At 58.6% G+C, this 23,583-nt stretch overlaps 2 protein-coding genes across 7 annotated transcripts; one reads left to right on the forward strand and one right to left on the reverse strand.

Annotated features, from left to right (window-relative positions):
- The first annotated feature begins 353 nt into the window (after nucleotides 1-353).
- On the forward strand, nucleotides 354-10,088 carry MGAT4B (alpha-1,3-mannosyl-glycoprotein 4-beta-N-acetylglucosaminyltransferase B). Of its 2 annotated transcripts, XM_072840497.1 has the most exons (15): nucleotides 354-675; nucleotides 5,728-5,913; nucleotides 6,005-6,145; nucleotides 6,228-6,361; nucleotides 6,709-6,755; nucleotides 7,070-7,183; nucleotides 7,417-7,492; nucleotides 7,621-7,735; nucleotides 7,976-8,106; nucleotides 8,243-8,350; nucleotides 8,484-8,677; nucleotides 9,053-9,131; nucleotides 9,212-9,299; nucleotides 9,393-9,505; nucleotides 9,609-10,088. In XM_072840497.1, exons 1-15 carry the CDS (start codon nucleotides 579-581, stop codon nucleotides 9,630-9,632), a joined length of 1,647 nt encoding a protein of 548 aa, XP_072696598.1. In that variant the 5' UTR covers nucleotides 354-578; the 3' UTR covers nucleotides 9,633-10,088. The 2 variants fall into 2 exon arrangements, with proteins under 2 accessions (XP_072696598.1, XP_072696600.1); XM_072840499.1 differs by lacking the exon at nucleotides 7,070-7,183 and having other exon boundaries at nucleotides 494-675.
- Nucleotides 6,253-15,292, reverse strand: LTC4S (leukotriene C4 synthase). 5 transcript variants are annotated; one of them, XM_072840513.1, is made up of 5 exons: nucleotides 14,976-15,292; nucleotides 13,806-14,897; nucleotides 11,918-12,000; nucleotides 11,486-11,725; nucleotides 11,066-11,315 (listed from the first exon to the last, which is right to left on the reverse strand). In XM_072840513.1, the coding sequence occupies exons 2-5, from the start codon at nucleotides 13,854-13,856 to the stop codon at nucleotides 11,174-11,176; spliced, it is 516 nt and encodes a 171-aa protein (XP_072696614.1). In that variant the 5' UTR covers nucleotides 13,857-14,897; nucleotides 14,976-15,292; the 3' UTR covers nucleotides 11,066-11,173. The 5 variants fall into 5 exon arrangements, with proteins under 5 accessions (XP_072696612.1, XP_072696613.1, XP_072696614.1 ...); XM_072840510.1 differs by lacking the exon at nucleotides 14,976-15,292 and having other exon boundaries at nucleotides 11,486-11,567; nucleotides 11,655-11,725; nucleotides 11,918-12,017; nucleotides 13,806-14,013; XM_072840511.1 differs by lacking the exons at nucleotides 11,066-11,315; nucleotides 14,976-15,292 and adding an exon at nucleotides 6,253-6,384 and having other exon boundaries at nucleotides 11,918-12,017; nucleotides 13,806-14,015.
- Nucleotides 15,293-23,583: the final 8,291 nt, after the last annotated feature.

A 23,583-nucleotide genomic window follows, 5' to 3' on the forward strand; every position in this document is an offset into this window, starting at 1 on the left:
GCCGCACCTGCCCCCCCGCCCGGCCTAGGCCCGGGGGCGGGGCCCGAGGGTCCCGGCGAGCGCCGGAGCGGGGTCGCCGCCGGAGGTAGGGGGAGGTGGGTCCTGATGAGGGGCTTGAGAAGCCGGGGTCCGGGGTGGGGAGGGGGCCGCCTCTCCGCAGCCCTCCCGCGCTCGCCCACGCGGGGGCCACGGTGCCCGGGCCGCGCCCCGCCCCCTCGCGGTGCTGGTGGAGGCAGCGGGTGACGCGGCCCCTTTAAATCCGGGCCGCCCCGCCCTGCGTTGCCGACTCCGCGGCGGCCCCGGATCCAGGCCGGGCCGCGGCTCTCGCCGCCCAGCCCAGCCCAGCCCAGCCCTGCCCAGCCCTGCCCAGCCCGGCTCGGCCCCGCCGCCCCGCCGCCCCGCCGCCCCGCCGAGGCCGCCCGCGCCGCCTGCCCCGCGCCCCCGCCCGGCCCCGGGCCCCCAGCTCCTCCCCGCCCCGGGGCCGGGGCCCCCGCCGCCTCCCGGTCCCCGCGCCCCGGCCCCGCTTCCCCGGGCCATGCGGCCTCGGCCCCGCCGGCGCCCGCCGCGCACCCGAGGAGATGAGGCTCCGCAATGGCACCTTCCTGACGCTGCTGCTCTTCTGCCTGTGCGCCTTCCTCTCGCTCTCCTGGTACGCGGCGCTCGGCGGCCAGAAAGGTGAGCGCGCCCCTCCCCCGGCCCCGCGCCGCGTCCACACCTGGGCTCACCTGGGCGCCGGCGGCCGGAGCGGGGTCCGGCCCGTGGCCGCGGGAGGCGGCCGGAAGCCGACGCAGGCGCCCCTTCCCCGCCCGGGCGCGCGGGGGACGCCCCTCCCATCCTCGCCCCCACTTGTTTGCTGCCGGAATAGCGACGTTCTCCTCTGGCCTGGGCCGGGCCGCGCCGAGCCGTCAGCGGGGGCCCAGTGGGACGCTCGGGACCCCGGGACCCGCCTGCGGGACGACGGTCGCGCGCGACGCTGGGGCTGGGCTCTCCCGCTGCTCAGCTGGGGGACCTTGAGTTTACACAAGGTCAAGAGATGGCTGTGGCCAGGTGGTCCCCAGGGGTCCCTTCTCCAGGCACCTGGAGAGGAGCAGGTACAGCGTCCCTGAAACGGGTGTGTGGGGGCAGCCACGTCCAGGCAGCACTCCCCAGCCCACCCAGCTCTCCACCCCCAGCCCACTGTGGCGGACTGCTCCCTGCGCCCCCGCAGCCCTCCTCCAGGACATCTGGCCCCAGGATTCCTCTGCCAGGACCTGGGTGCTGGAGAAGCCTTCCTCTGACGAGCCTCATGAGGAGCCAGCGCAGCCCCGGCTCCCGGATAACTTATTTTGTGTGGTCCCGTCAAACTCCACCCCCCACCTGAAGTTTGGGTAGGCTGGCCAGTCCACCACCAAAGCCCTCTGAGCTTGGTCAGCACACTTGGGGCAGGGGTGGGGGCAGGCCACAGCCCTGGCTGGAGTTGCTTGGGGTTGGTTGGGATGGCTGGGGCTGAGTGGGGCCCTGGTGGAGGGTGAGGAGGCCCTCACAGGCCTTGTCCACCCGGCCTACATGTAGCATAAGAGCCTCCGGGAAGAGCTGCTTCCTTCCTGCCTCCTGGCCTTCCTGCAGGAGGTCCAAGCAGGATCAGGCTGAGGCCAGCTGACCCTCTGCCTCCCTCCTACCTCCTGCTTCCCTTATCCCCAACCCCATGCTAAATGGAGCTGGAGGAGGAAAGACTGAGGAGGGATCTGGAATCTTCTGGACCCTCCAAGCCCCAACAGCCCCCACCTGTCTCCTGCCTGACCAGCCCAGCCTGCTGCAGTCTACCAACCTGTTTGGGTTGGGGTCTTAGGGCTCCAGAGGCCCTGAGGGGAGATCCCTAGGGCTTGGCACAGGAAGTGCATGGCTGGGCCAGAGTTCTCTGTGGGTCTGTAAGTAGGGTGTGTCACCTGGGCAGAGTTCTCTGGATGTGGGTGTGTCACCAGGAGGATGGCATTTTGGACTTTTGGGAGAGTAGCCCCGTAAGCAGACGGGCATGGAGGCCAAGGTGGGGCTAGATCTAATGGGCTATGGCACGCCAGTCTGCTTGTGGGTGGGTGATGAGCCCTTGCACCCTGTCCTCAGCCACGCCACTGTGGTTCGGCCTCGTACAACAGTCACGTGCCCTCAGCCTGACATCAAGAGTTGCAGTGCAGGGACCCCCACCACAACCCCTTCTTTGGGAGCCTGGCTGGCCACAGGGAACTGATCTCCAGGAGCAGCAGAGGGAGGGTGGGTACCAGAGGCTCCAGCTGGGAGCCTCGGAGGCTCCCTGTCTCTGAGGGGGGTCATCCAGGAGGCTGGCACTCCAAGGGCCTGGGGAGTAGAAGAGCACCCCCGCCAAAGAGGCGCGGGGCTTGGTTGCAGGGGTCCTCACAGAAGCCTAAGAGCCTGTGAGTCATGGCGAGGGGGTGGCATGGCACTTCCTTGTCAAGAGCTATCAGTGTTTTAGGAGACCCCAGTAAGGTCAGGTCTCTGGAGGCCTCCTGAAAAGCCTGAATCTGGGCTCTTAGGCAAACCTTTCTCATTTGTGCATGTAGACAAATGTGTGTGGGAAAGCCAGACTGAGCCAGTCTGAGGCCAGACTTGACCACAGCTTCCAGCCGCAGTGGGTGTGGGGTCTAGGCTAGGGTCGGTGCAGGCACCAGTACTTAGGGGAAGGGCAGAGGAATTCAGATCTGTAAGAAAGGTGGGCTGGGAGCCAAAGAGGAAGCAGACAGCAGGAGCAGGTGGCTTCCCGGAAGCCCAGGGCCAAGGACCAGAAAGGACATAGAGGCCTTGGCAAGCTGGACCCAGGACCCAGGACCCAGGTTTGGGGCCCACTTTCATATCCAGCCTTAACCAGACCTGTGCAACAGCCCCACTAGTGCTCCGACTGTAGCCCTCAGCCAAGCACCTGCTGAAGACCCATCCCCATCCCCAGAGAGAACAGCAGACTGTGGGGCCGGCCAGCCTCCACCCTCCCCCACAGCCCAGCAGCCTGGAGTCCAGCAAACACAGTTGTGGGGTGGTGGTAAGGTCTGGAGAGGAAAGGAACACCTGCCCCTCTCTGAACCCCCACCCTGCCTACAGGTTCACCCCATACCTTCACTGGACCGGGCACCTGCCTGGACCCCTCTGAGCCCCTTTCCCCTTCCTTAGGTACCTGGCACATGGTCTGTGCCCAGCTTGGCTCTGTGAGTCTGTTTTTTCAATCAAGAGGGAACCAGGGAGATGACTGTAGTCCGTGGGCCTCAGGTGTCCTGATTACTCTGCCTGCCTTCGGGTGGGGGGAGTGGTGAGAGAGGTGCCACGATCGGGGCCACAGCCCAGTCCTTCTCCAGGGCCAGCTGCACCTGGGCCAGGCCCTCCACCCTCCTTCCCTGGGCTAGGAAGGTAGAGAGGGAAGGAGAGGTCAAAGTGCCCTCAGCCCTTGCTGCCAGGAACTTCTTTCCTGCCCTCCCAGAGGCCAGGGGCTCCCTAGGCTTTTGCCCCTCCCATCCCTTGAGCTGTGCATCCCCCCCAGCCTGTTCAGCACGTCAGCCACCCAGACCAAAAAGGTTGTGGGGATGCCAGGATGGCTTGGCGGAGCCCTGGCACATAAGGCTGAGCCCACTGGAAGGCAGGCACAGAGCTTGAGTTTCTGGCTTTGACAGGCAAGGACAGAGGGGACCCAGGACCAGAGAAGTCAAGGACAGTGGTCAGGCCAGGGACCTTGCAGGCAGGGTGGGAGTGGGGGTGGGCTGCCGAGGAACAGGGCCTGCAGTGTTGAGGGAAGTGACATTAGAGTTGGTGTGGGCAGGGAGCCAGGGCCTATCACCTCCTGGTAAACAGAGGAAGCTCCGGCCCTGGGTTGCGGAAGGCCCCTAGGAACGGCGGCCATGGTAGGAAGCCAGCTGTGCTCAGGCCTCGGTGGCCAAGGGAGACTCAGGTGCTCACTCCTGCCCACCTGGCTTGTTGCCCAGGCAGGTGCAGGTTAAACAGAGCTCAGCCTACATAACAGAGAAGGCCAGGGTGGGGCCGCAGTCAGAGAGGAGTGGGGCCTCCAGCCTCCCCCATGAAACAGAGCAGCCCTGAACTCCCTCCTGGGGGCCTCGGCACCTCCAGTCTCTGTTCCCTGTGGGGCGGCCCCAACTCTGGGCCGGGGTGGGAGAGTGTTTGTTGGGGTGGCTGGCTCCTGTTCAAGGGGTCAGGTTTCCAGGGTAACCTGGCCACTGAACCCAGCAGCACAGAGCCTCACAGATCTTGTAACCCAACTCTCCCCTCCCTCCCCCTGCAGGGCTGTCCCTGTGGGGCCAGCAGAAGAGTATGGAGTGTCTCAGGGAGGGTTTACTTGGCTCACCTCCCCACCCCTCCCCAACCCCCCACCTCCTCCTCTTCCTCTTCCTCTAGGATTTAGCACTTAGACCTCTGCCCCTGCAGCTTAAGGGGGAATGTAATCCTGAAATGACAGAACTTTGCCTTGGTCATGACCTTTGGTGGCAGCACTATCCCAGGGCATTCTGAGGGCTGGGACCCCACCAGGGAATCAGGGAACAGAAGAGCTGCCTTGAGATGAGAGGGGAGTTCCGGAAGGTTTTCTAGCCTTAAAAACTAGACTTTGAAACAGCCTTGAAGGCTATGTGGGTTTTCATTAGACCCAGAAGAGAAAGGGGGCTCCCAGGCAGAAGAGACAGCCCCCGCAAAGCCAGCAGTTGTCTGGGATGGCAAATAGAGCAGAAGCAAGATTAGAAGGGTCCTTAAGTGCACAGCCCCGTGTGACCCAGCTGCATAGGCTGCAGGGGAGGGGATGTTGTTTGTCTCCTTGCTCACTGGTTCCTGCCAGACCAGAGGAGCCAGGTGCCCGGCACCCTGGGGATCCCTGAGCACTGTCAGGAAGCCCTACCTTGGTGCTGCTCCTGGCCTGCCTGCACCCCTAATGCCCACAGCTGGGGCGCGTCTGGAGGTTCTAACACCAGTCCTCCTGGGATGGTGCACAGACCCTTCCAGGAGGCGCTTGCATACAGGTCTCTGGAGGAGCAGGTCTGCAAGCAGAGCCATGTTCCCTCTCTACTGCTGACTCACACTGAATGACCAGGGACTAGTTGCTCAGTTTCATCTGCTCATCAGAGCACTGGGAGGCCATAACCACAGCAGCCAGCCCGTGAGACCAAAAATCCGGAGCAGAATAGGCACTGGGGCCCAGTCCTACTTGGAGGACAGGATGAGAGCCTCCAGAGAGGGTTATTCCCAGAGGGCCCTCTGTGAACATGGGTGGGGAGCAAAGGGTAGAGGCTGAAAGCAGGGAGCTAAGAACCCTCTTGAGCAAGGGCTGGGTCCTGCCCTGGTTGGGACCTTGGGTATCCAACCTCCTGGGAGGAGCAGAAACAGCAGAAAGAAGCAAGAGGGGTCTTTGGAAGCCACTGGGTAAAGATTCAGTCTAAGGATTCCCCCACTTGGGGCGGGAAGTGATCCTGTAGCCCTCCCCCAGAAGTCTTCTCAAAGGTGAACAGGATAGGGGGAGAGTTACCCCTTCCCCCGGGTGTCACTGTGACTTTAGACTGACCCTATGTACACTACCCACCTCTCACCACCACCCCCACACCCTTAGCTGGCATGTGGGCAGGCACAAGAACAGATGTAGATAGGCTATCGCACAGATGGGCACAAGAATGTGCTGCTGGCACACTCAAGGGACAGTAGGGCAATGCTCGGCTGCCCCCTGGTGACAGCGTGCGAACCAACCACCCGCAGGCGATGTGGTGGACGTGTACCAGCGGGAGTTCCTGGCGCTGCGTGACCGGCTGCATGCGGCCGAGCAGGAGAGCCTCAAGCGCTCCAAGGAGCTCAACCTGGTGCTGGACGAGATCAAGAGGGCCGTGTCGGAGAGGCAGGCGCTGCGAGAGGGGGAGGGCAATCGCACCTGGGGCCGCCTAACTGGTGAGCGCCGGCGCCGCGCCCGGGGCAGGGAAGGCGGGGCCGACGGCCGGCCGCCCGCTCTGACGCGTCCCTTCCTGGGCCCCCACCCCAGAGGATCCCAGACTGAAGCCGTGGAACGTCTCCCACAAGCACGTGCTGCACCTGCCCACCGTCTTCCACCACCTGCCGCACCTGCTGGCCAAGGAAAGCAGCCTGCAGCCCGCCGTGCGTGTGGGCCAGGGCCGCACCGGAGGTAGGGGCGCGGCCCGGCGGGGGCGGGGGCGGGGGCGGGCCCGGCGTCCTGCAGTACGCGCTCTCCCCCCCCACCCCCGCAGTGTCGGTAGTGATGGGCATCCCCAGTGTGCGGCGCGAGGTGCACTCGTACCTGACAGACACGCTGCACTCGCTCATCTCGGAGCTGAGCCCGCAGGAGAAGGAGGACTCGGTCATCGTGGTGCTGATCGCCGAGGCGAGTGGCCTGGGGCGCGGGGGCTGGAGGGGGTGGGGAGAGGTCAGAGCCTGCAGAGAACCGCGGAACAAAAATAGCAAGAAAGAGAAAGGACAACAGAGTAGCATTCTGGAGGGGGAAGAAACTTCAAAGTTCAGTTGTCAGTTTCATTCACAAATTTAAGACAAGTTAGAGAGAAAGTCCCATTCAGCGTCCCCTGGTGGAAACGCCAGTTACCTGGGCCACCCCACCCCAGGGCCCGCAGTGCACGGGGTCCTCTGGAGCCCGCACCCATCCCCTCAGCCCCTTCTTCCAGGCCGAATGGGGGTGACAGCCAGGCTTAGGGAGGGCACTTGGTCTCCCCACAGACTGACCCACAGTATACCTCGGTGGTGACAGAGAACATCAAAGCCTTGTGAGTACTGGCGCACACACAACCCAAAGCTGGTGGGGCAGGGGCTTCGCTAGTGGGGCAGGCAAGTGCCGGTTCCTCCTATGTGATGCTGCTTTCCCAGTGTGGGAGAGGGTGCTTCCCATCTTTGCTGAAAATGGGTGGGTGCGTAGAGGCAGCCCAGCTTTCTGGAGCGTCTGTGCCTCAGCAGGGTGGGCACAGTGTTGTGTGATAGCTGCCCCGAGGGCCTTACCAAAGGGACAGGCTCTGTCTAGCTCAGCCCTGCCCCAGCTGCAGTGCCAGGAGGCTGCACACCCACTGGCCTTCCCCGTTCCCAGGTTCCCCACGGAGATCCATTCCGGGCTCCTGGAGGTCATCTCCCCTGACCCCCACTTCTACCCTGACTTCTCCCGCCTCCGAGAGTCCTTTGGGGACCCCAAGGAGAGAGTCAGGTAGGAGCACCACACCCGACCAGGTGCCTCCCTCCGCAACCTGCCCACCAGAGTGGAGAACCTGGTTGGCTGGTGCCTGAGTGGCAGGCATTTCCTTGCAGTACCTCCATGTCTCCACCGGAGGACCCCCGCATGGGGTTGGGGTGGGAGGCCGACCCAATCCGTGGCCTCTGTGGTAGCCACACTGGAGGTGGAAGGGTCCGAGCCCATGAGCCCCTGCCCCTGGTCCACAGGTGGAGGACCAAACAGAACCTCGATTACTGCTTCCTCATGATGTACGCACAGTCCAAAGGCATCTACTACGTGCAGGTCAGCACTGAGACCTTGCCTTGCCCCCCAGAGACCTGGACCCTGGCTGGGGCTGGTGGTAAGCCCCGCCCTACCACGCCCCTGTGCCCATGCTGAGTCCAGGCCCCCTTCTACCCCACACTGTGCAGCTGGAGGACGACATTGTAGCCAGGCCCAACTACCTGAGCACCATGAAGACCTTCGCTCTCCAGCAGCCCTCGGAGGACTGGATGATCCTGGAGTTCTCCCAGCTGGGCTTCATTGGTACGCCACCCCCCACCCCACCACCCAGCACCCCACGCCCCTGACCTGACCGGGGCTCCTCAGTCCAGCTGCCCTTGGCTTCCAGATGTCAGGGCTCACCACCTCCTTCTGTACCCTTGTGTCTGCACCTGCCTGCAGCTGGCTGTAGGGCTTGCACTGGGAGCCTCCCTGGTGACCCCAGCCCGGGCCCCCAGAGATTAAGAAGCAGTAGGCCCACCCAGCACCCTTTCCCACCCCCAGGAAAGATGTTTAAGTCGTTGGACCTGAGCCTGATTGTGGAATTCATCCTCATGTTCTACCGGGACAAGCCCATTGACTGGCTCCTGGACCATATTCTGTGGGTGAAGGTCTGCAACCCCGAGAAGGATGCGGTGAGCCTGGGCTGCACAAAGGGTGGGGGGGCACGCAGCCTCCAGCATGGACCATGTCAGTGTCCATGTGGCACCTGACATAAGGGGACAGCAGAGCAGCCTAGCTGAGCCCTAGGCTGTCACAATCTCTCTGCAGAAGCACTGTGACCGGCAGAAGGCCAACCTGCGGATCCGCTTCAAGCCTTCCCTCTTCCAGCACGTGGGCACGCACTCCTCGCTGGCGGGCAAGATTCAGAAACTGAAGGTGGGCTATACTATCCTTGGGCTTGCCTGGGTGTGGGCAGAGCTGGGGCTGCGGTGGGGTGCCGGGGGTGCGGAGTGGACAGCGCAAGTCTGGGGGGGCCCTCTCCAGCTCTGCTGTATCTCCTTGGCCACAGGACAAGGACTTTGGGAAGCAGGCACTGAGGAAGGAGCATGTGAACCCACCGGCCGAGGTGAGCACAAGCCTCAAGACATACCAGCACTTCACCCTGGAGAAGGCCTACCTACGTGAGGATTTCTTCTGGGCCTTTACGCCTGCCGCAGGGGACTTCATCCGCTTCCGCTTCTTCCAACCGCTGCGCCTTGAGCGGTCAGTGCCGGCACCCCCTAGGGTCCACCTTGGGGGAGGGGCAGGGTGGCCACCAGGATAGAAGCCTCACCACCAATTTCTGGACCTGCACATGCCCTCTTTGACCCCCAGCAAATCACTTAACCTCACTGTCCTTATCTGAAGAATAGGCTTCATGATGGTAGGTACTTTGTAAACACTAAGTCAGGTGGTGCCCACAGTTAACTGTGTGATGTCGGCCAGCACTCCCGTCCCCTTGCACACCCCCTGAGCCCTACCCAGCCTCCCCAGGGCCTACCTGCTACACTCCTGGCCCAGGTGTGGCTTCTCCTCTGCTAGACAGTGCCAGGGCAGTGCCCCAGCCCTGCAGCAGCTCACCGGCCTGTCTGGCCGCAGGTTCTTCTTCCGCAGTGGAAACATTGAGCACCCAGAGGACAAGCTCTTCAACACCTCTGTGGAGGTGCTGCCCTTTGACGTAAGTGTAGCAGGGCGCGGGTGTGTAGGAAGGCCTGCCCCTCCCCCAGCCACGGCTTCAGCGCTCTGTTTTGTCCCCAGAACCCCCAGTCAGACAAGGAGGCCCTGCAGGAGGGCCGCTCAGCCACCCTGCGGTACCCTCGGAGCCCTGATGGCTACCTCCAGATAGGTGAGTGGGGGGCAGGCAGGTGGACATGAGGAGTGGAGGCAGGGCGAGCAGAGGTCTGGGGGCAGTGGCTCAGTGCTGCCCTCCCTTCCTCAGGCTCCTTCTATAAGGGTGTGGCAGAGGGCGAGGTGGACCCTGCCTTTGGCCCCCTGGAAGCACTGCGCCTCTCCATCCAGACAGACTCCCCAGTGTGGGTCATTCTGAGCGAGGTAAGCCAGGATGGGGAGGGGGGGGCGTCCAGGAACCCTTCCCAGTAGCCAGATGGTGGCTCAGCTCTGAGGCCTCTGCTGACCCCAAGCCCTGCTCTTTTAGATCTTCCTGAAAAAGGCCGACTAAGTGGAGGGCTTCTGAGAGTGCACTTTGGCTGGCCCTGAAGCCCCCTGGGATACCTGGGATGTCGTCGCTGCTGCCCCCGGAGGGCCAGCCCAAGGGCTCCTGCCCGGCACCCCGCTCCGCAGGCCTGGGATCGCCGCTGGCCCGGAGGCCCCAGGAGCTGGTGCTGCCCCCAACCCCCCCGCCCGGCCGCGGGAGGAGGCAGGCGCCCCCCACACTGTGCCTGAGGCCGGCCCTTGCGGCCCTGGAACCATTCACATCCCTGGCAGGCTTGAGCTATCAAGCCAGGCCTTTTTAGAAGAGCTTTTTTCCTGGGCGCCCACTGTCTCTGGCGCGAACACTGGAATGCATATACTACTTTATGTGCTGTGTTTTTTATTCTTGGATACATTTGATTTTTTCACGTAAGTCCACATATACTTCTATAAGAGTGTGACTTGTAATAAAGGGTTAATGAAGTCCATGCCTCCAGCATAAGTGTTGGGAGAGAGTAAGTGTGAGAGAGCTGTGGCTGCAGGCGGAGGCCAGGAGCGAGGCAGGAGCCAGGCAGTGCCACCCATGCCCGCCGCCACGTCCGCCCTCCACACAGCTCTGCATCACCTTGTCCTCATTTACCAGAAGGCCCAGGCCGCCGGGTGGGTGACTCGAAGGTGCAGGCGGTGTGGAATCTGAGGTGGGGCACCCAAAGCTGCCTCTGCTTACTGAGGACCGCCCCCCCAAACACGCCCCCCCAGCTCCTATCATCGTGCCCCAACTGCCTGCTTCAGCCTTCGCCTCCCACACCCAAGGCATCCCCGACCTCCTGCTTTGTGAGTCCGGGGCCCTGCCCTGCCCTGCCCTCATCGGAGGTCGCCAACCCTCTGCAGCGCCCGGAGGGGCTCTGACACATTTTAGGATTTCCCGCCCACCCTGGGACCTGCCCGAGAGTGGCTGCCCTGCCTGGAAAGCTCCTCTCCTCTGCCGACTTGGCTAAAAAAAATCACCTCCTCTGGGACGCTCTGTCCAGCCAGCAGGCCTTGCCCATGTCTGGGCCCCCAAGGCAGCCAGACGCTTCCCAAGAGTGCCTGTCCCAACTACACTGACGGCACTGGTCGTTACCCCCACGGCACATTACACCGTGCTGAACGCCAGGGACCGAGCGCTGACCCAAAAACGTCCCTGATGCCAGCTGTGAAAGACAGGGACGAGGAAGGGGGCAGCTGGAAGACAGTGAGGAGGCAGGCCTCAGAGGTGGGGACAGGCGACGAGCTGCTGGGCGCAGGGAGGGGCCGCGGGCGAGCCCCGCGGAAAGGGCGGCGGCGGGCCGGCGTGTGTCCCCAGGGCCCGAGAGGCCCCTCTCCCGCAGCCCCGCCCCCGGGAGGCCCATTGCCGGGAAGCCCAGCAGCCCGCCGCGGCCCAGGGCTGCGCGGTCCCTCCGACCCAGACTGCGCACGGGGTTCGGTCACCGGCACTTTAATAGGGGACTGGGATAGGACGAGCACCCTCCCCTGTCCTCTTGGAAGCTCCGGCTCTTCTCCGGTTCCTCCGACCCGGCGTCCTCCGTCTCAGGCCCTGGGCAGCAGCGTCCCGAGCCGTCCGAGGAGCGCGGCGCGCAGCGCGCGGGGGAGGAAGTGGACGAGCAGGCCGAGCGCCGCCAGCGCCATCAGCAGCCAGAGCGCGCGCGCGCTCGCGTACAGCGGGGTCAGTCTGCGGGGGGCGCTCAGCGGGGGCGGGGCGGACGGCGGCGGCCCGCCCCCAGCCCCCAGCCCCCAGCCCCCAGCCCCCCGGGCCCCGCCAGGCCCGCCCCGGCCAGACCCCGCCCCCCCGCCAGGCCCGGGCCCCGCGCCACCTGCCTGGATCCCCGGCAGGGTCCTCACCTTTGCTGCGCCGAGCGCGCGTAGCCCTGGAAGTAGCGGAGGCGCGCGAAAAGGTAGACCAACCCGCACAGGGCCGCCGTGCCTGCGAGAGGGCCGGGGCGGCCACGTGAGCCGCCTGGCGCGCGGCCCGGGGCCCCGGGGTGTGTGCGCGTCTGTCCCGAGCCCAGACCTTCGTGGAAGAAGACGCCGGCGACCCAGAGCGCGGCGAGGAACAGTGGGAAGTACTCGCTGCAGTTCACTCTGCGGTGGGAACGGGCGGTGTGAGGGCGCCGGCGGGGACCGGGCTGGGGCCCCGCCGCTGCCCGGCCCCGCGCCCTCCGCCTCCTGGTCCCCCTCCCCGCCCGCGCGCTCCCCCTCGCCCTCCTCTCCCCCTCCCCGCCCGCGCGCTCCCCTCCCCCTCCCCCTCCCCCTCCCCCTCCCCGCCCGCCTCACTGGGCTCGGTAGACGCGCTCGAACTCCGGCGGCCCCGTGGTAAGCGGCGGCGACACGCGGAAGGCTCTGCGCGCCGAGATCACCTGCAGGGAGAAATAGGCTGGGGGCGAGGATGGGCGGGAGTCAGGTCCGCCGCCCCGGAGGCCCGCGCCGTCCGTCTAGGTCCCACCTTTTCTCCTCTCTCTCTGCGTGCTGACCTGTCACGACTCCCCTTTAAGCCCTCCTGGAACATAAGTGAAGTCCAACCTGAGGGGACCTCCGGCCCCCACCCCTTGTTTCTGGGCTTTTGGTATCCAAGATGCTCAAGGGGAAGGGCAGGGGGCCGGCCCGGATGCCGGAGGCGCTGTTCCCCCACCCCCACGCCCCCTCCCCACCCAGGGGGAGGAGGAGTGTCGCGGGTACACCTGGACTTGGGAGGGGCCTGCAAGCTCTGGACTTTGCTCCTAAACCCTTTGACTTTGACTTGCAAAACACAGGCAAATGACCACCTCCCACTCTAGATAGACACCTAGACTTTGAGGGTCCCATCATCAGGGCTGGAGGGCAGAGTTGGCTTCATCCTTCCAGATGCAAGAGAGCACACACCCTGGGGGTTACAGTTCCTGGTCCCCACCTGCGGAGCCTAGTGTGTGTGTGGGGGGGGTGTTGATCCTACTTCAGGCCAGGATCACTGTGCCTCCAAACTGGCATGGACTCCTGCCTTAGTTTCTCTGTTCAGGTGTTTGGGACCCCCACCTAAATCTGACAGACATCCTCTCCCCTACCCCAGGGCAGTTGCTGCTGGGACTCTTCTACTCCAACCCTGGGGGCCTGTGGGGCTCTGTCTCCCTCCATTCCAGTTTGGGTGGATGTGGAGAGTGGGCTAAACCCAGAGGATCTAAGTGCACAGGTGCCCTTCTCTTGGCCTCAGGCCAGGCCTTGAACATACACACACAAACACACACACACACACACACACAGCCCCAATGCTAGTTGTCTTCCAGCAAGTCCAGGGGCCCTGGGGCTCTTGATGCCAGGCCCTCTGAAGACCTGTCTACTCCCGAGTGCGCTGTGGAACAGTGCATCAGTGTAGGACCTAGAGGGGGCCCTGTGGCTACTGAGGAGGGGCTAAGAGCCAAGTGTGCTAGCCTAGCAGATCAAGTCAGCCTCTGTGCTCTGGCCCCCCCCCACCGAAGGGCCCCTTCCCAGGCTGTGCCTTGTCCTAGCCCAGACAGTGTGGAGTGACGGTGCCCCAAGGGGCAAGAATATCCAGCCTGAGAATGTGTCCTCTAGGGACAGTCCATAAGGATAACATCCGGGCACCTTTGTGGAGTAGGTAGGGCAGGGCACAGGTTCCAACCCTGTCCAGCTCCATGTGATCCCAGCATAGAGAGGATGCCTTTGAAGAGGGCAGAGCTGGGTCCTGCTGGGATTCCCAGAAAGAGGATAGTGGGAGAGGGCTGCCCTGGGCCCCATGGCTGCCCCACCGGCAGGTCAGCCTTTCATTCTGGCGCCTCCCATCACAGAATCAATAGCCTAAGGCCTTGGATGCCCCACCCGCTCCGGAAGCCCCTGCCCTCCTTCCAGTGTTCTTTATGCCACCCCCTTGCTCACACAAGGCATGCCTCTCTCAGTTGTTCCTCAGGACCCTTTTTCTATTTGGCTGGCTATCGCCTCAGTCAGGCACCCCTCTCAGCCCTGGTCCTGGCCCAGGGTTTCACGGCTCACCCCACAGACCTCCCTCCAGGGCTTTCCCTGGCCCTGAGGATGGTGCCAGCTTCTCAGCCTTCACTGGGGCCAGAAAAGCTCCAGCCCCAGCAGTCTGGGCGAGTCCACCCCTCCCCGGTCCTGGGCCCCCCAGCACCTCCCCAGGGCCCCTCCCCCACCTCCCAAACAGGAGCTAGTTCACCTTGCAGCAGGACTCCCAGGAGAGTGACAGTGGCCAGAAGGGCCACCTCATCCTTCATGGTGCTGGCGGCTCTGTGGGCCCAGGCTGGTGTGTGAGAGACAGCTGCGGAGCTCTTATCAGCCCTGGGCTGCTCACTTGAGAGGCTGGCCCAGGAGAGGAAGGCTGGGCCCTCTCCTGCCCCTACTGGAGGAGCTGAGGAAGGGGTGTGACCAGGGCCAGGGAGAGCCCAGGAGCCTGAGCAGGCTGGCTGGGCGGAAACCAGGGCTGGACGGAGCTGTGGGCTAGGGACAACCGGCCACTTCCTCCCAGTCATTCTTTGTGTCTTCAAGATTTTATTTATTTGTTTGTTTATTTATCTGAGAGGGTGAGCAGGGGGAGGAGCAGAAGGAGAGGGACAAGCACTCTGCTCTGAGAGTGGAGCCTGATGCTGGGCTCGATCCCAAGACCCTGGGATCATGACCTGAGCCAACACCAGAGTCAGACACTGACCAGACCGAGCCACCCAGGTGCCCCCTGCTGGGTCATTCTTGCCTCTTCTGTGCCTTGTCCAGTGCTCACCAGTGCTCGCCGAGCCAAGCATCCGCACTGCAGCCTTGGGGAAGCCTGGCTCCCATGTCGGCCCAGTGTCTCCAGGCCCACGCCCTCAGCACGTCCCAGGTGGCTCTCCAGACTTCCTCATGTCCTGGGTTTGTTCTCAGGAAACCAGAGGCTCCTCCTTGAGCCCTCTACACCCCCACCCACGGTTACCACCTCCCACGGATCATCAAGTCCTGTTCATTCTCAAATCCACCCCCAGTGTACCTTCCAAGCCCTGCCTTGCCCCAGTCATCTCTCATCTGGGCACAGGTTAAGGGATTCTAGAAGGTTCCCAGCCCCCCCACACACACACCCCAGACACACCCACTTACCTGTGTCCCCACTCCCCAAGCAGGCTGTTATGTAACATGTAACTCCGATGCAGGGCAGTCCAAGCATGCAGACCACGTGGGCGCACAGCCAAGTCCCTGCTCCCCTCAGGAAACCCAATGCCTGCCAGCCTCACAGCTGCCTGGGCTCCCAGCACACGGGCCATCCTGAAGCGGCCTTGCTGGCCTGGCAGGGTAGGTCAGCCTGTTGAGGATCATGGAACCCATCCTCTCCCAGGGCCCCGACCACAGAACCATCACCTACTGTTTCTGCCTGCCCAGCATCCCTTCTTCCAGAGGTCTTCCCATTCTCAGATCCTGTGGTGTGGACAGAGCTGTTTCCCCGCCTCCTGGGCCTGACGGATGGGCATAGGACACAGGACGACTGTGAGCCACGGCTAACTCAAGATGCTGAGGTGCCGTTCTGGAAACTTAGAATACCAGGAAAGGGAACTCAGGGTGGGGAGAGGGTTCCTGAGGGCCATTTATGGCCACTGGCCACCCTGAGGAACATCGAGCCTACGTGAGGCTTTGAGGAGAGAGCAGCTGATGTCCTGGAGCCCTGGGGCCACCTGGCCTGGAACAGCCCTCCAGCCAGGCAGCCTTGGCATTTTGTAAGACGGCCACTTCTCCTTTCGGCTCAGGCTGGGGGGAGGTAGGTTTTGGTCAGCAGTGGCAGAGAGCACAGGCCACAGACAAGCGCGGGCCAGGCTGCGGGAGGGACAGAGCAGCTGGATCTTGGGGGCAACTGCCCTGCAATTGGTCTTGGGCCACTGTGATGCCCGGTCACTCCTGAGGGGGAGGGGTGTCTGCATGTCAGTGTTATGTGACCTCTGGACCTCCTTCCTTGCTGTCCCCAAGCCTGGGTCCCAGCCTGAGAGCTTTGTAAGCTCCTGGGCTCCCCCAAGAGCTCCTTTGGCCCGCCTGTGGCCTGGCCAGGGCCCAACAAGTGGTCTCCATTATGGTTCCCAGGGATGGTGCCAGCCTGTCCATGTGAACCGTGCGTGTCTGCGGGCACTCGCAGCGAGTGTCTCTTGGGGCCTGTGTGCTTGCCAGCGTGTCGGCACTCCTGTGTGTGTGTCTGTGGGTCTCCACACATTTCAGGAGCTCCTCTAGGCCAAACTCTTGTTTCCTCTGAGGCCTAAACAGCCTCCTTTCCAAGCCAGTCCCCTGCCCCAGCAACAGGAAGCTGAGGCCTGGCACCAGCAGCTTCTGAGGAAGTCCTTGGGCGGATGTCCAGGGTGAACTGGGGTCTCCACCCCTGGAGCTCTCCCCAGACCATTGGGCCTGCACGTCCCTCCCTCTGCCCTTGGCCAGCCTCTCCCGCCTGTGGCCTCTCCAGGCCTGGCCCACCGACCCACCCTCCTGGGCAGCCCTGAGGCACTAACATCCTGGAGGAAATGGAAAGAGCCCTCCCTGAGCCCCTGCTTGCTAGATGAGCCACTTTGACCCTGGAGCATTCCCTCTGCACTACAGCCCCTACGACGCCCAGAGGAATCTTCTGGAAGCTGAGCTCGCCAAGGATCTCCGAGGAGTGGAAGAGCCCGCAGAACCATTATTTGAGAAGAAACCACAACTTGAAAACAATAGACCATGATAAGCAGTGCCCAACTCAGTCGCTAAAATACATTTTTAAAAAGTAATAAAAGCAGCAGAGAGGAGGGGTGCAGTGCACCTGGCTGATGCAGCCAATGGAGCCTATGAGTCTTAATCCCAGGGTCGTGAGTTCAAGCCCCACACTGAGTGTAGAGGTTACTTAAACAAAAAACTTAAAAAGCGGGGGGGGGGGGGGGGGGGGGGGGAGTGCACGTGGGTGGCTCAGCAGTTAAGCGTCTGCCTTTGTCTCAGCCTTTGTCTCAGGTCGTGATCCCAGGATCCTGGGATGGAGTCCCGCATCAGGCTCCCCACGGGTAGTCTGCTTTTCCCTCTGCTTATGTCTCTGTGTCTCTCATGAATAAATAAAATCTTAAAAAAAAAAAAAAAGTTGTAGGGCAGCCTGGGTGGCTCAGTGGTTTGGTGCCGCCTTCACCCCAGGGCATGATCCTGGGGACCTAGGATCGAGTCCCGCACTGCGCTCCCTGCATGGAGCCAGCTTCTCCCTCTGCCTGTGTCTCTGCCTCTCTCTCTCTCTCTCTCTTTCTCTCTCTCTCTCTCTTTCATGAATAAATAAATAAAATCTTAAAAAAAAAAAAAAAAAAAGTTGTGGGCAGCCCAGGTGGCTCAGTGGTTTAGCTCTGCCTTCAGCCGCGGGGTGTGAAACACAGGATCGAGTCCCACGTCGAGCTTCTTGCATGGAGCCTGCTTCCTCCTCTGCCTCTCTGTGTCTCTTATGAATAAATAAGTAAAATCTTTATTTAAAAATTAAGTAAAGATAAATTTTTAAAAGTTGTTTTGTGCATAGTACAAAGAATGTTTGTGTATACTTGACCCTAGCATGTTATAGAACAATGATGTAATGGTTAAAATCAGGACAGTAACATTGATCCAGGGCTATTAATCTCTAGACCTTATCCAAATTGTCCAACAATGTCCTTTGACTGGTCCAGGATCCAATCGAGGATCATGTGTTCGTAGCCTCCCCCAGTCTGGGACAACTGTACGGTGCCGCATTCTGTCCTTGCTTTTCACAATCTCAACACTGCTGAGGACCACCAGTTGTTCTTCTGTAGAATGGCCTTCAGTTTGGTTTGTCTGATGTTTTCCCATGGTTAGACTGAGGTTAGACTCCATTTTAGCAAGAATGCCACAGAAGTGATATGTCCCCTTACATTAGAAGGGGCATGAATTGGGGCAGCCTGGGTGGCTCAGTGGTTTAGCACCGCCTTCAGCCCAGGGCCTGATCCTGGAGACCTGGGATCAAGTCCCATGTCAGGCCTCCTGCATGGAGCCTGGGTCTCTGCCTCTCTCTCTGGGTCTCTCATGAATAAATAAATAAAATCTTTTTTAAAAATAAAAAAAAATTAAAAAGAAGGGGCATGAATCCCACAGGTCACCACCATGAGCTTTCTACACTAAGAAGTAAAGATGGATGACAATGGAGCATCTTGCTCCTGACTTCCTGCCCAACCTGCCCCCAGCCGACACTCCACCAGCAGAGTCCCTCCCTGACTCATGCATCTGAGCTTGGTCTTCCTCAACCTGACACCCTCCAGGCACTGGGTCCCCTCAGCCAACCCTGCACCCAGGGACTCCTGAGACCCCCCCCTCCGGATGCCTTGTCACTCTGTTTTCCTTGTTGGGTTTTCTACCTTTCTGTTCTTCCAAGAGGGCCTGCAATGAGATGCCTGTGCTCCACCTGGTCCCCAGCCTCGGTGTCGTGTGGGTGCTCAAAGAAATGTACCCACGAATGAGCAAACAAACAGCCTTTAGCTCCCTCTCCTTCAAGGGAACTGATAGTGAGAAGACAGTGACCTTAGTAAATAGGACAGATTCCTTTAGGGGAGGTTGGGGCAGGAAGTACTTGCCATAGGGTTGCAAGGTTTCTACAAAGACAGCTGGCCTCTGATGCAGTCAGTGGGTTCTGGGTCTGAGAACTGAGGTAGGTTTGGAAACGGCCAAGGGATCATGAGTTTACACTGGCTCCTGTAACTTGGCTTTCTGCTTATCCATTCTTGATCTCCTTTGGTGACACCTGTTAAGCAGTGGACTCCCGTTGGCTGCGCATCTCTCTGGTCGGTGGGTACCCTGATTTCTGTAAGCCATCACTCTAGACCCTGCCACTCCGATCTTGCCAAGTAGTCATTGATACCTGGCTTCTGACAGGTGTGTGCTGTGCTCTATTATTCCTGTCTCTTATCACCTCCACTGTTTCACAAGCACCCAATTCCATCATGGCATCCCTTTCTCTCTCTCTTTAAATATTTTATTTATTTATTTATTTATTTGAGACAGAGAAGGAGAAAGCACAAGCAGGAAGGAGGGTCAGAGGGAGAGGGAAAAGCAGACTCCCTGCTTAACAGGAAGCCTGACTCAGGGCTCCATCCCAGGACTCCAGCATCATGACCTGAGCTGAAGGCAGACAGTTAACCAACTGAGCCACCCAGGGGCTCCTATCATGGTGTCTCTTATCACTCATCCCACACTACAGCAGCCATGGAGGGGAGGTAACAAACCCAAGTGTGTTCTGGGCCTCCCCAAGAGAGTCCTAGCCAAGCTCCATTTCACAGTGAATTAGCCAGGCCTGTGACCCCTGGGTCATTTCCTTGGTTCCTAGATGTATCATTGGACAGTCGTGTTAGGCGGTTGGCACTGTGCAAAAGAGTTTGCACAACACAGCTGTCACTGCTGTCCTTGCAGGGTTGGCCTCTGCCTGACAGCAGCTAACTCAGATTTCAGGAGCGTTCCCACCATTAACTGATAAGAATGGCTCAACTGTGCCTAACCTGTTTGAATTTATGGGGGAACATCTGCTCTCCTTTAGGGAGTGGTTCATGCTAGGCAGTACCTCTGTAACCAGCCTCCCAATAAAAACCTGGGGTGCTGAGTGTCTGTTGAGCATTTCTGGTTGGCCACATAGGCCATCATATCATATTGCTGGAGGAATGAAGCATCTCTTGTGTGATTTCACTGACAGGGGCTCTTGGAAGTGTGTCTGCTTCCCCAGTCTTCACTCCATATGCCTTCTCCCCTTTGCTGATTTTTCCCTGTACCCACTGGCTGGGATCCAGCATGGCCTACTACTAAGTGCCAGGAGCACCCCTATCTGAGTTCTGGGAGTTCTCCCAGCACATCATGGGACTTGGGCTGCTCTTGGGGACCCTCTGACACAGGCAGATTCACACTTCGGCTCCTTGACCTTTAGAGTAAGAGGTATTGGGAGAGGGAAAAAGTCAAGTGGATCTCCTGAAACTGTTACCCAGTCACCAAGAGAGTATTGAAGAATGATATTGCCTCTGGAAAGAGAGACAGAGATTCGTGCCACACACTGAAAGCTTTAAATGTTGGAGGGTGGCGGTTCCACCACATCCCCAGGTAGTTCACCAGGCTGGCTCCTGCAGAAAGCAGAGGAGCCCAGGCCTGAGTGGAGCAGCTGTGCCAGATGGGAAATAGTTATTGGAGCATGTTAATACAGGCTCCAGGGACACCGGGATGGCTCAGTGGTTGAGCGTCTGCCTTGGGCTCAGGGCGTGATCCCAGGGTCCTGGGATTGAGTCCTGCATGAGACTCCCCGCGGGGAGATTTCTTCTTCCTCTTTAAAATCTTTTTTAAGATTTTATTTATGTATTCATGAGAGACACAGAGAGAGAAGCAGAGACATAGACAGAGGGAGAAGCAGGCAGCCATTCCAAAAATGAAGCAAACCTTGACTATAGGGCCATGGGACACCGCAGCACCAAGTGTGTCTATAGCCAGAGCAGCTTGTCACCTCGGCTGGTTCTGTGGGACCCAACAGGTCACAACAGAGGGCCATCACACGAAGGAAGAGATGCTTGGTATTGGCTGAGGGGGTCCCTGGGCACATGGCAGCTCTCCCTCTGGCACTGCCCAAAACTGGCCTGGGGAGGGACCCCCTTTGACCAGAGGCCAGTGCCTTCGGAGTCTTTACAGTGGCTTTCAATACACAGAAGCTCTCTCTCTCTCTTTTTTTTTTTTAGATTTTATTTATTTATTCATGAGAGAGAGAGAGAGAGAGGCAGAGACACAGGCAGTGGGAGAAGCAGGCTCCACGCAGGGAGCCTGATGTGGGACTTGATCCTGGGACTCCAGGATCACGCCTTGGGCCAAGGGCAGGCACTAAACCGCTGAGCCACCCAGGGGTCCCTGCACAGAAGCTCTTAACTTTACTGTAACATGTTTATCCATCTTTTACTGATATCTTTGCTTTATATGCATAGGCCTTTAATTCGCTGGGAACTGGTTTGCTAATGGTATCTGGCTGAGGTTGCATTTTTTCCCCAAAGAACTCTTTTAAACATAATTTCAGAAAATTTGAAAAAAGAATACAAAGAATTGCAGTATACTCTTCATTTAGGTTTCTGCCATTTTATTATATTTGATTTATCTGGCTCTTTTCTCTCTCTTTACACACACACACACACACACACACTGATCTTTCTGAGCCATTTGAATATAATTCTCAGACAGGATGTCCCTTTGCTCATCAATACTTCCATGTGTATGAATGTTGTCTTATCTAGCTATTTTGCTTATGAGCAAAATCAGGAAATCAACATTACGACAATACCATTATATACCCAGGCATACTATACACTGAAACTAATAGCATGTTATATGTCAATTATATCTCAACTTTAAAAAAATATTTTATTTATCCATTTGAGAGAGAAAGTGTGTGCCCAGGGAGAAACAGAGAGGGAGAGGGACAAGCAGACTCCACACAGAGCATGGAGCCCAATGTGGGGCTTGACATGGGGCTACATCCCAGGATTACACCTGAGCCAAAATCAAGAGTTGGACGTTTAACCAACTGAGCCACCCAGATGCCCCAATTATATCTCAATTAAAAAAAAAAAAAAAAAGGCGGGACGCCTGGTGGCCTACTGGTTGAGCATCTGCCTTCAGCTCAGGTTGTGATCCTGGGGTCCTGGGAAAAGAAACCCCAGGAATCCATGTTGTATTTCATTGTCAAGGGAGTTCAATCTCCTTTAGTCTGGAAGAGTTGATCAGTTCACAGATCTTTATCTTTCATGAGCACAGGCCATTTATTTTGTAGAAATCTACTGATTTGAGTTCATCTGAGGTTTCAGCTGATTAGCATCAATCACGCGCTTTGATCAGAAGCGTTGGGGGAATGGCGCTGTGTTCCTCTTGATGCATTGTCAGGAAGATACATGATGTCAGTCTATCCTGTTCCTAAAGATAGGTTTGGAGTCGGTTTTTTTTTTTTTTTTTTTCTGAAGATTTTATTTTATGTAATCTCTATACCCCCGAGATTAAGAGTCACATGCTCCACTGAGTGAGCCTTGTTCTTGGAGATGTTTTGAGGGTTTTTGTGTGTGTGTATGTGTGTTTAAGGTTTTATTTGTTTATTCGTGAGAGACACACACACACACACAGAGAGAGAGAGAGAGAGAGAGAGAGGCAGAGACACAGGCAGAGGGAGAAGCAGGCTCCGTGCAGGGAGCCCGATGCGGGACTCGATCCCGGGTCTCCAGGATCAGGCCGCGGGCGGAAGGGGGCGCTAAACCGCTGAGCCACCAGGTGCCTCGTTTTGGGTTTTTTGTTGTTGTTTTTCCTGGAGATGTTTTAACTGCTCTGTTAATATGGTGTCTGCTGGTTTCTCTCTGTAAAATGAGATCCACCAGAACTCTCAGCACATCAACTCTGTCCAAAGCCCTGGCACTGAGGGACTTTGCCCAAATTGTGCCACAGCTTCTGGCAGCCTAAGGCCACTGGGATGACCCAGCCCCTTTGACTGCCAGTCTAGAAAAGCTAAAGGCCAGGGCACCTGGGTGGCTCAGTGGCTGAGCATCTGCCTTCAGCTCCGGTCGTGATCCTGGGGTCCTGGGATCGAGTTCCGCATCGGGCTCCCCGTGGGGAGCCTGCTTCTCCCTCTGCCTGTCTCTGCCTCTCTGTGTGTCTCCCATGAATAAATAAATAAAATCTTAAAAAAAAAAAAAATTCTCTTCTCTGAAATGTCCCTCTGATTTGTCATCATCATCAGGAAGGCTGGGGCCTCTGTCTCCCAGTCTCTGAGGAGGGAGGAACCTGACCTCAAGAACTGCCTCATCATGGGATCCCTGGGTGGCGCAACGGTTTAGCGCCTGCCTTCGGCCCAGGGCGCGATCCTGGAGACCCGGGATCGAATCCCATGTCGGGCTCCCTGCATGGAGCCTGCTCTTCCCTCTGCCTGTGACTATCATAAATAAATAAAAATTAAAAAAAGAACTGCCTCATCACTATGACAATGACCAGCCCTCTTACCTGCTTCTTGTGATCTTTACTCTTCCCTCACCTGAAGCCTGGCTTTGGGGGCAGCCTGGGTGGCTCAGCGGTTTGGCGCCACCTTTAGCCCAGGGTGTGTCCTGGGGTCCCGGGATGGAGTCCCATGTCTGGCTCCCTGCATGGAGCCTGCTTCTCCTTCTGCCTGTGTCTCTGCCTCTCTCTGTGTCTCTTGTGAATAAATACATTAAAAAATCTTTTTTAGGGATCCCTGGGTGGCGCAGCAGTTTAGCGCCTGCCTTTGGCCCAGGGCGCGATCCTGGAGACCCGGGATCGAATCCCACGTCGGGCTCCCAGTGCATGGAGCCTGCTTCTCCCTCTGCCTGTGTCTCTGCCTCTCTCTCTCTCTCTCTGTGTGACTATCATGAATAAATAAAAATTTTAAAAAAAATCTTTTTTAATAAAATAAGTTTTAGAAAAAACAAAGCCTGGCTTTGTTGATCTTTGACAAAGATAACTCTCTTCTTCCCATTGAAACTTATCTTTGTAGGGTCACACTGAAAAAAGTTCTGTGACTTCTCAAACTTTCACCAGCGAACAACCACTGGGGATTCTGGCCTGAGTCATTTATTATTATCATAGAGGCCAAATGGTGGTTTCTAATTTCATTGTTCCTTGTACATGTATTAGTGAAAAAGAGCTTTCCCTTCTCTTCCATTTATTTGAATTATTGTGACTCATAAACTCTTTTGTTTTTAAAGATTTTATTGATCTGAGCCCCCCAGGCATCCTTAACTCTAAAATTTAACACAGGGTTCATTCCATCCTTTCTCCTTTGACTTTCTCTAACAGTGAAAAATCTCGATCCCATCATCCACAACATTATTACTTATTTCCAGAGAGGAGTTTCCAAATGCTTGCTCGGACCTCCAGAAACCTACAAACTAGAGTTGGTTATTTGTTCAGAGCTGCCTTCATCTGCAGCCGTGGAGCATGTAATCGCAGTGTTCTTCCTCTGAGATACTGTTCAG

Source organism: Canis lupus, chromosome 10, assembly GCF_048164855.1.
Source record: "Canis lupus baileyi chromosome 10, mCanLup2.hap1, whole genome shotgun sequence".
In the NCBI taxonomy this organism is placed as follows: domain Eukaryota; kingdom Metazoa; phylum Chordata; class Mammalia; order Carnivora; family Canidae; genus Canis; species Canis lupus.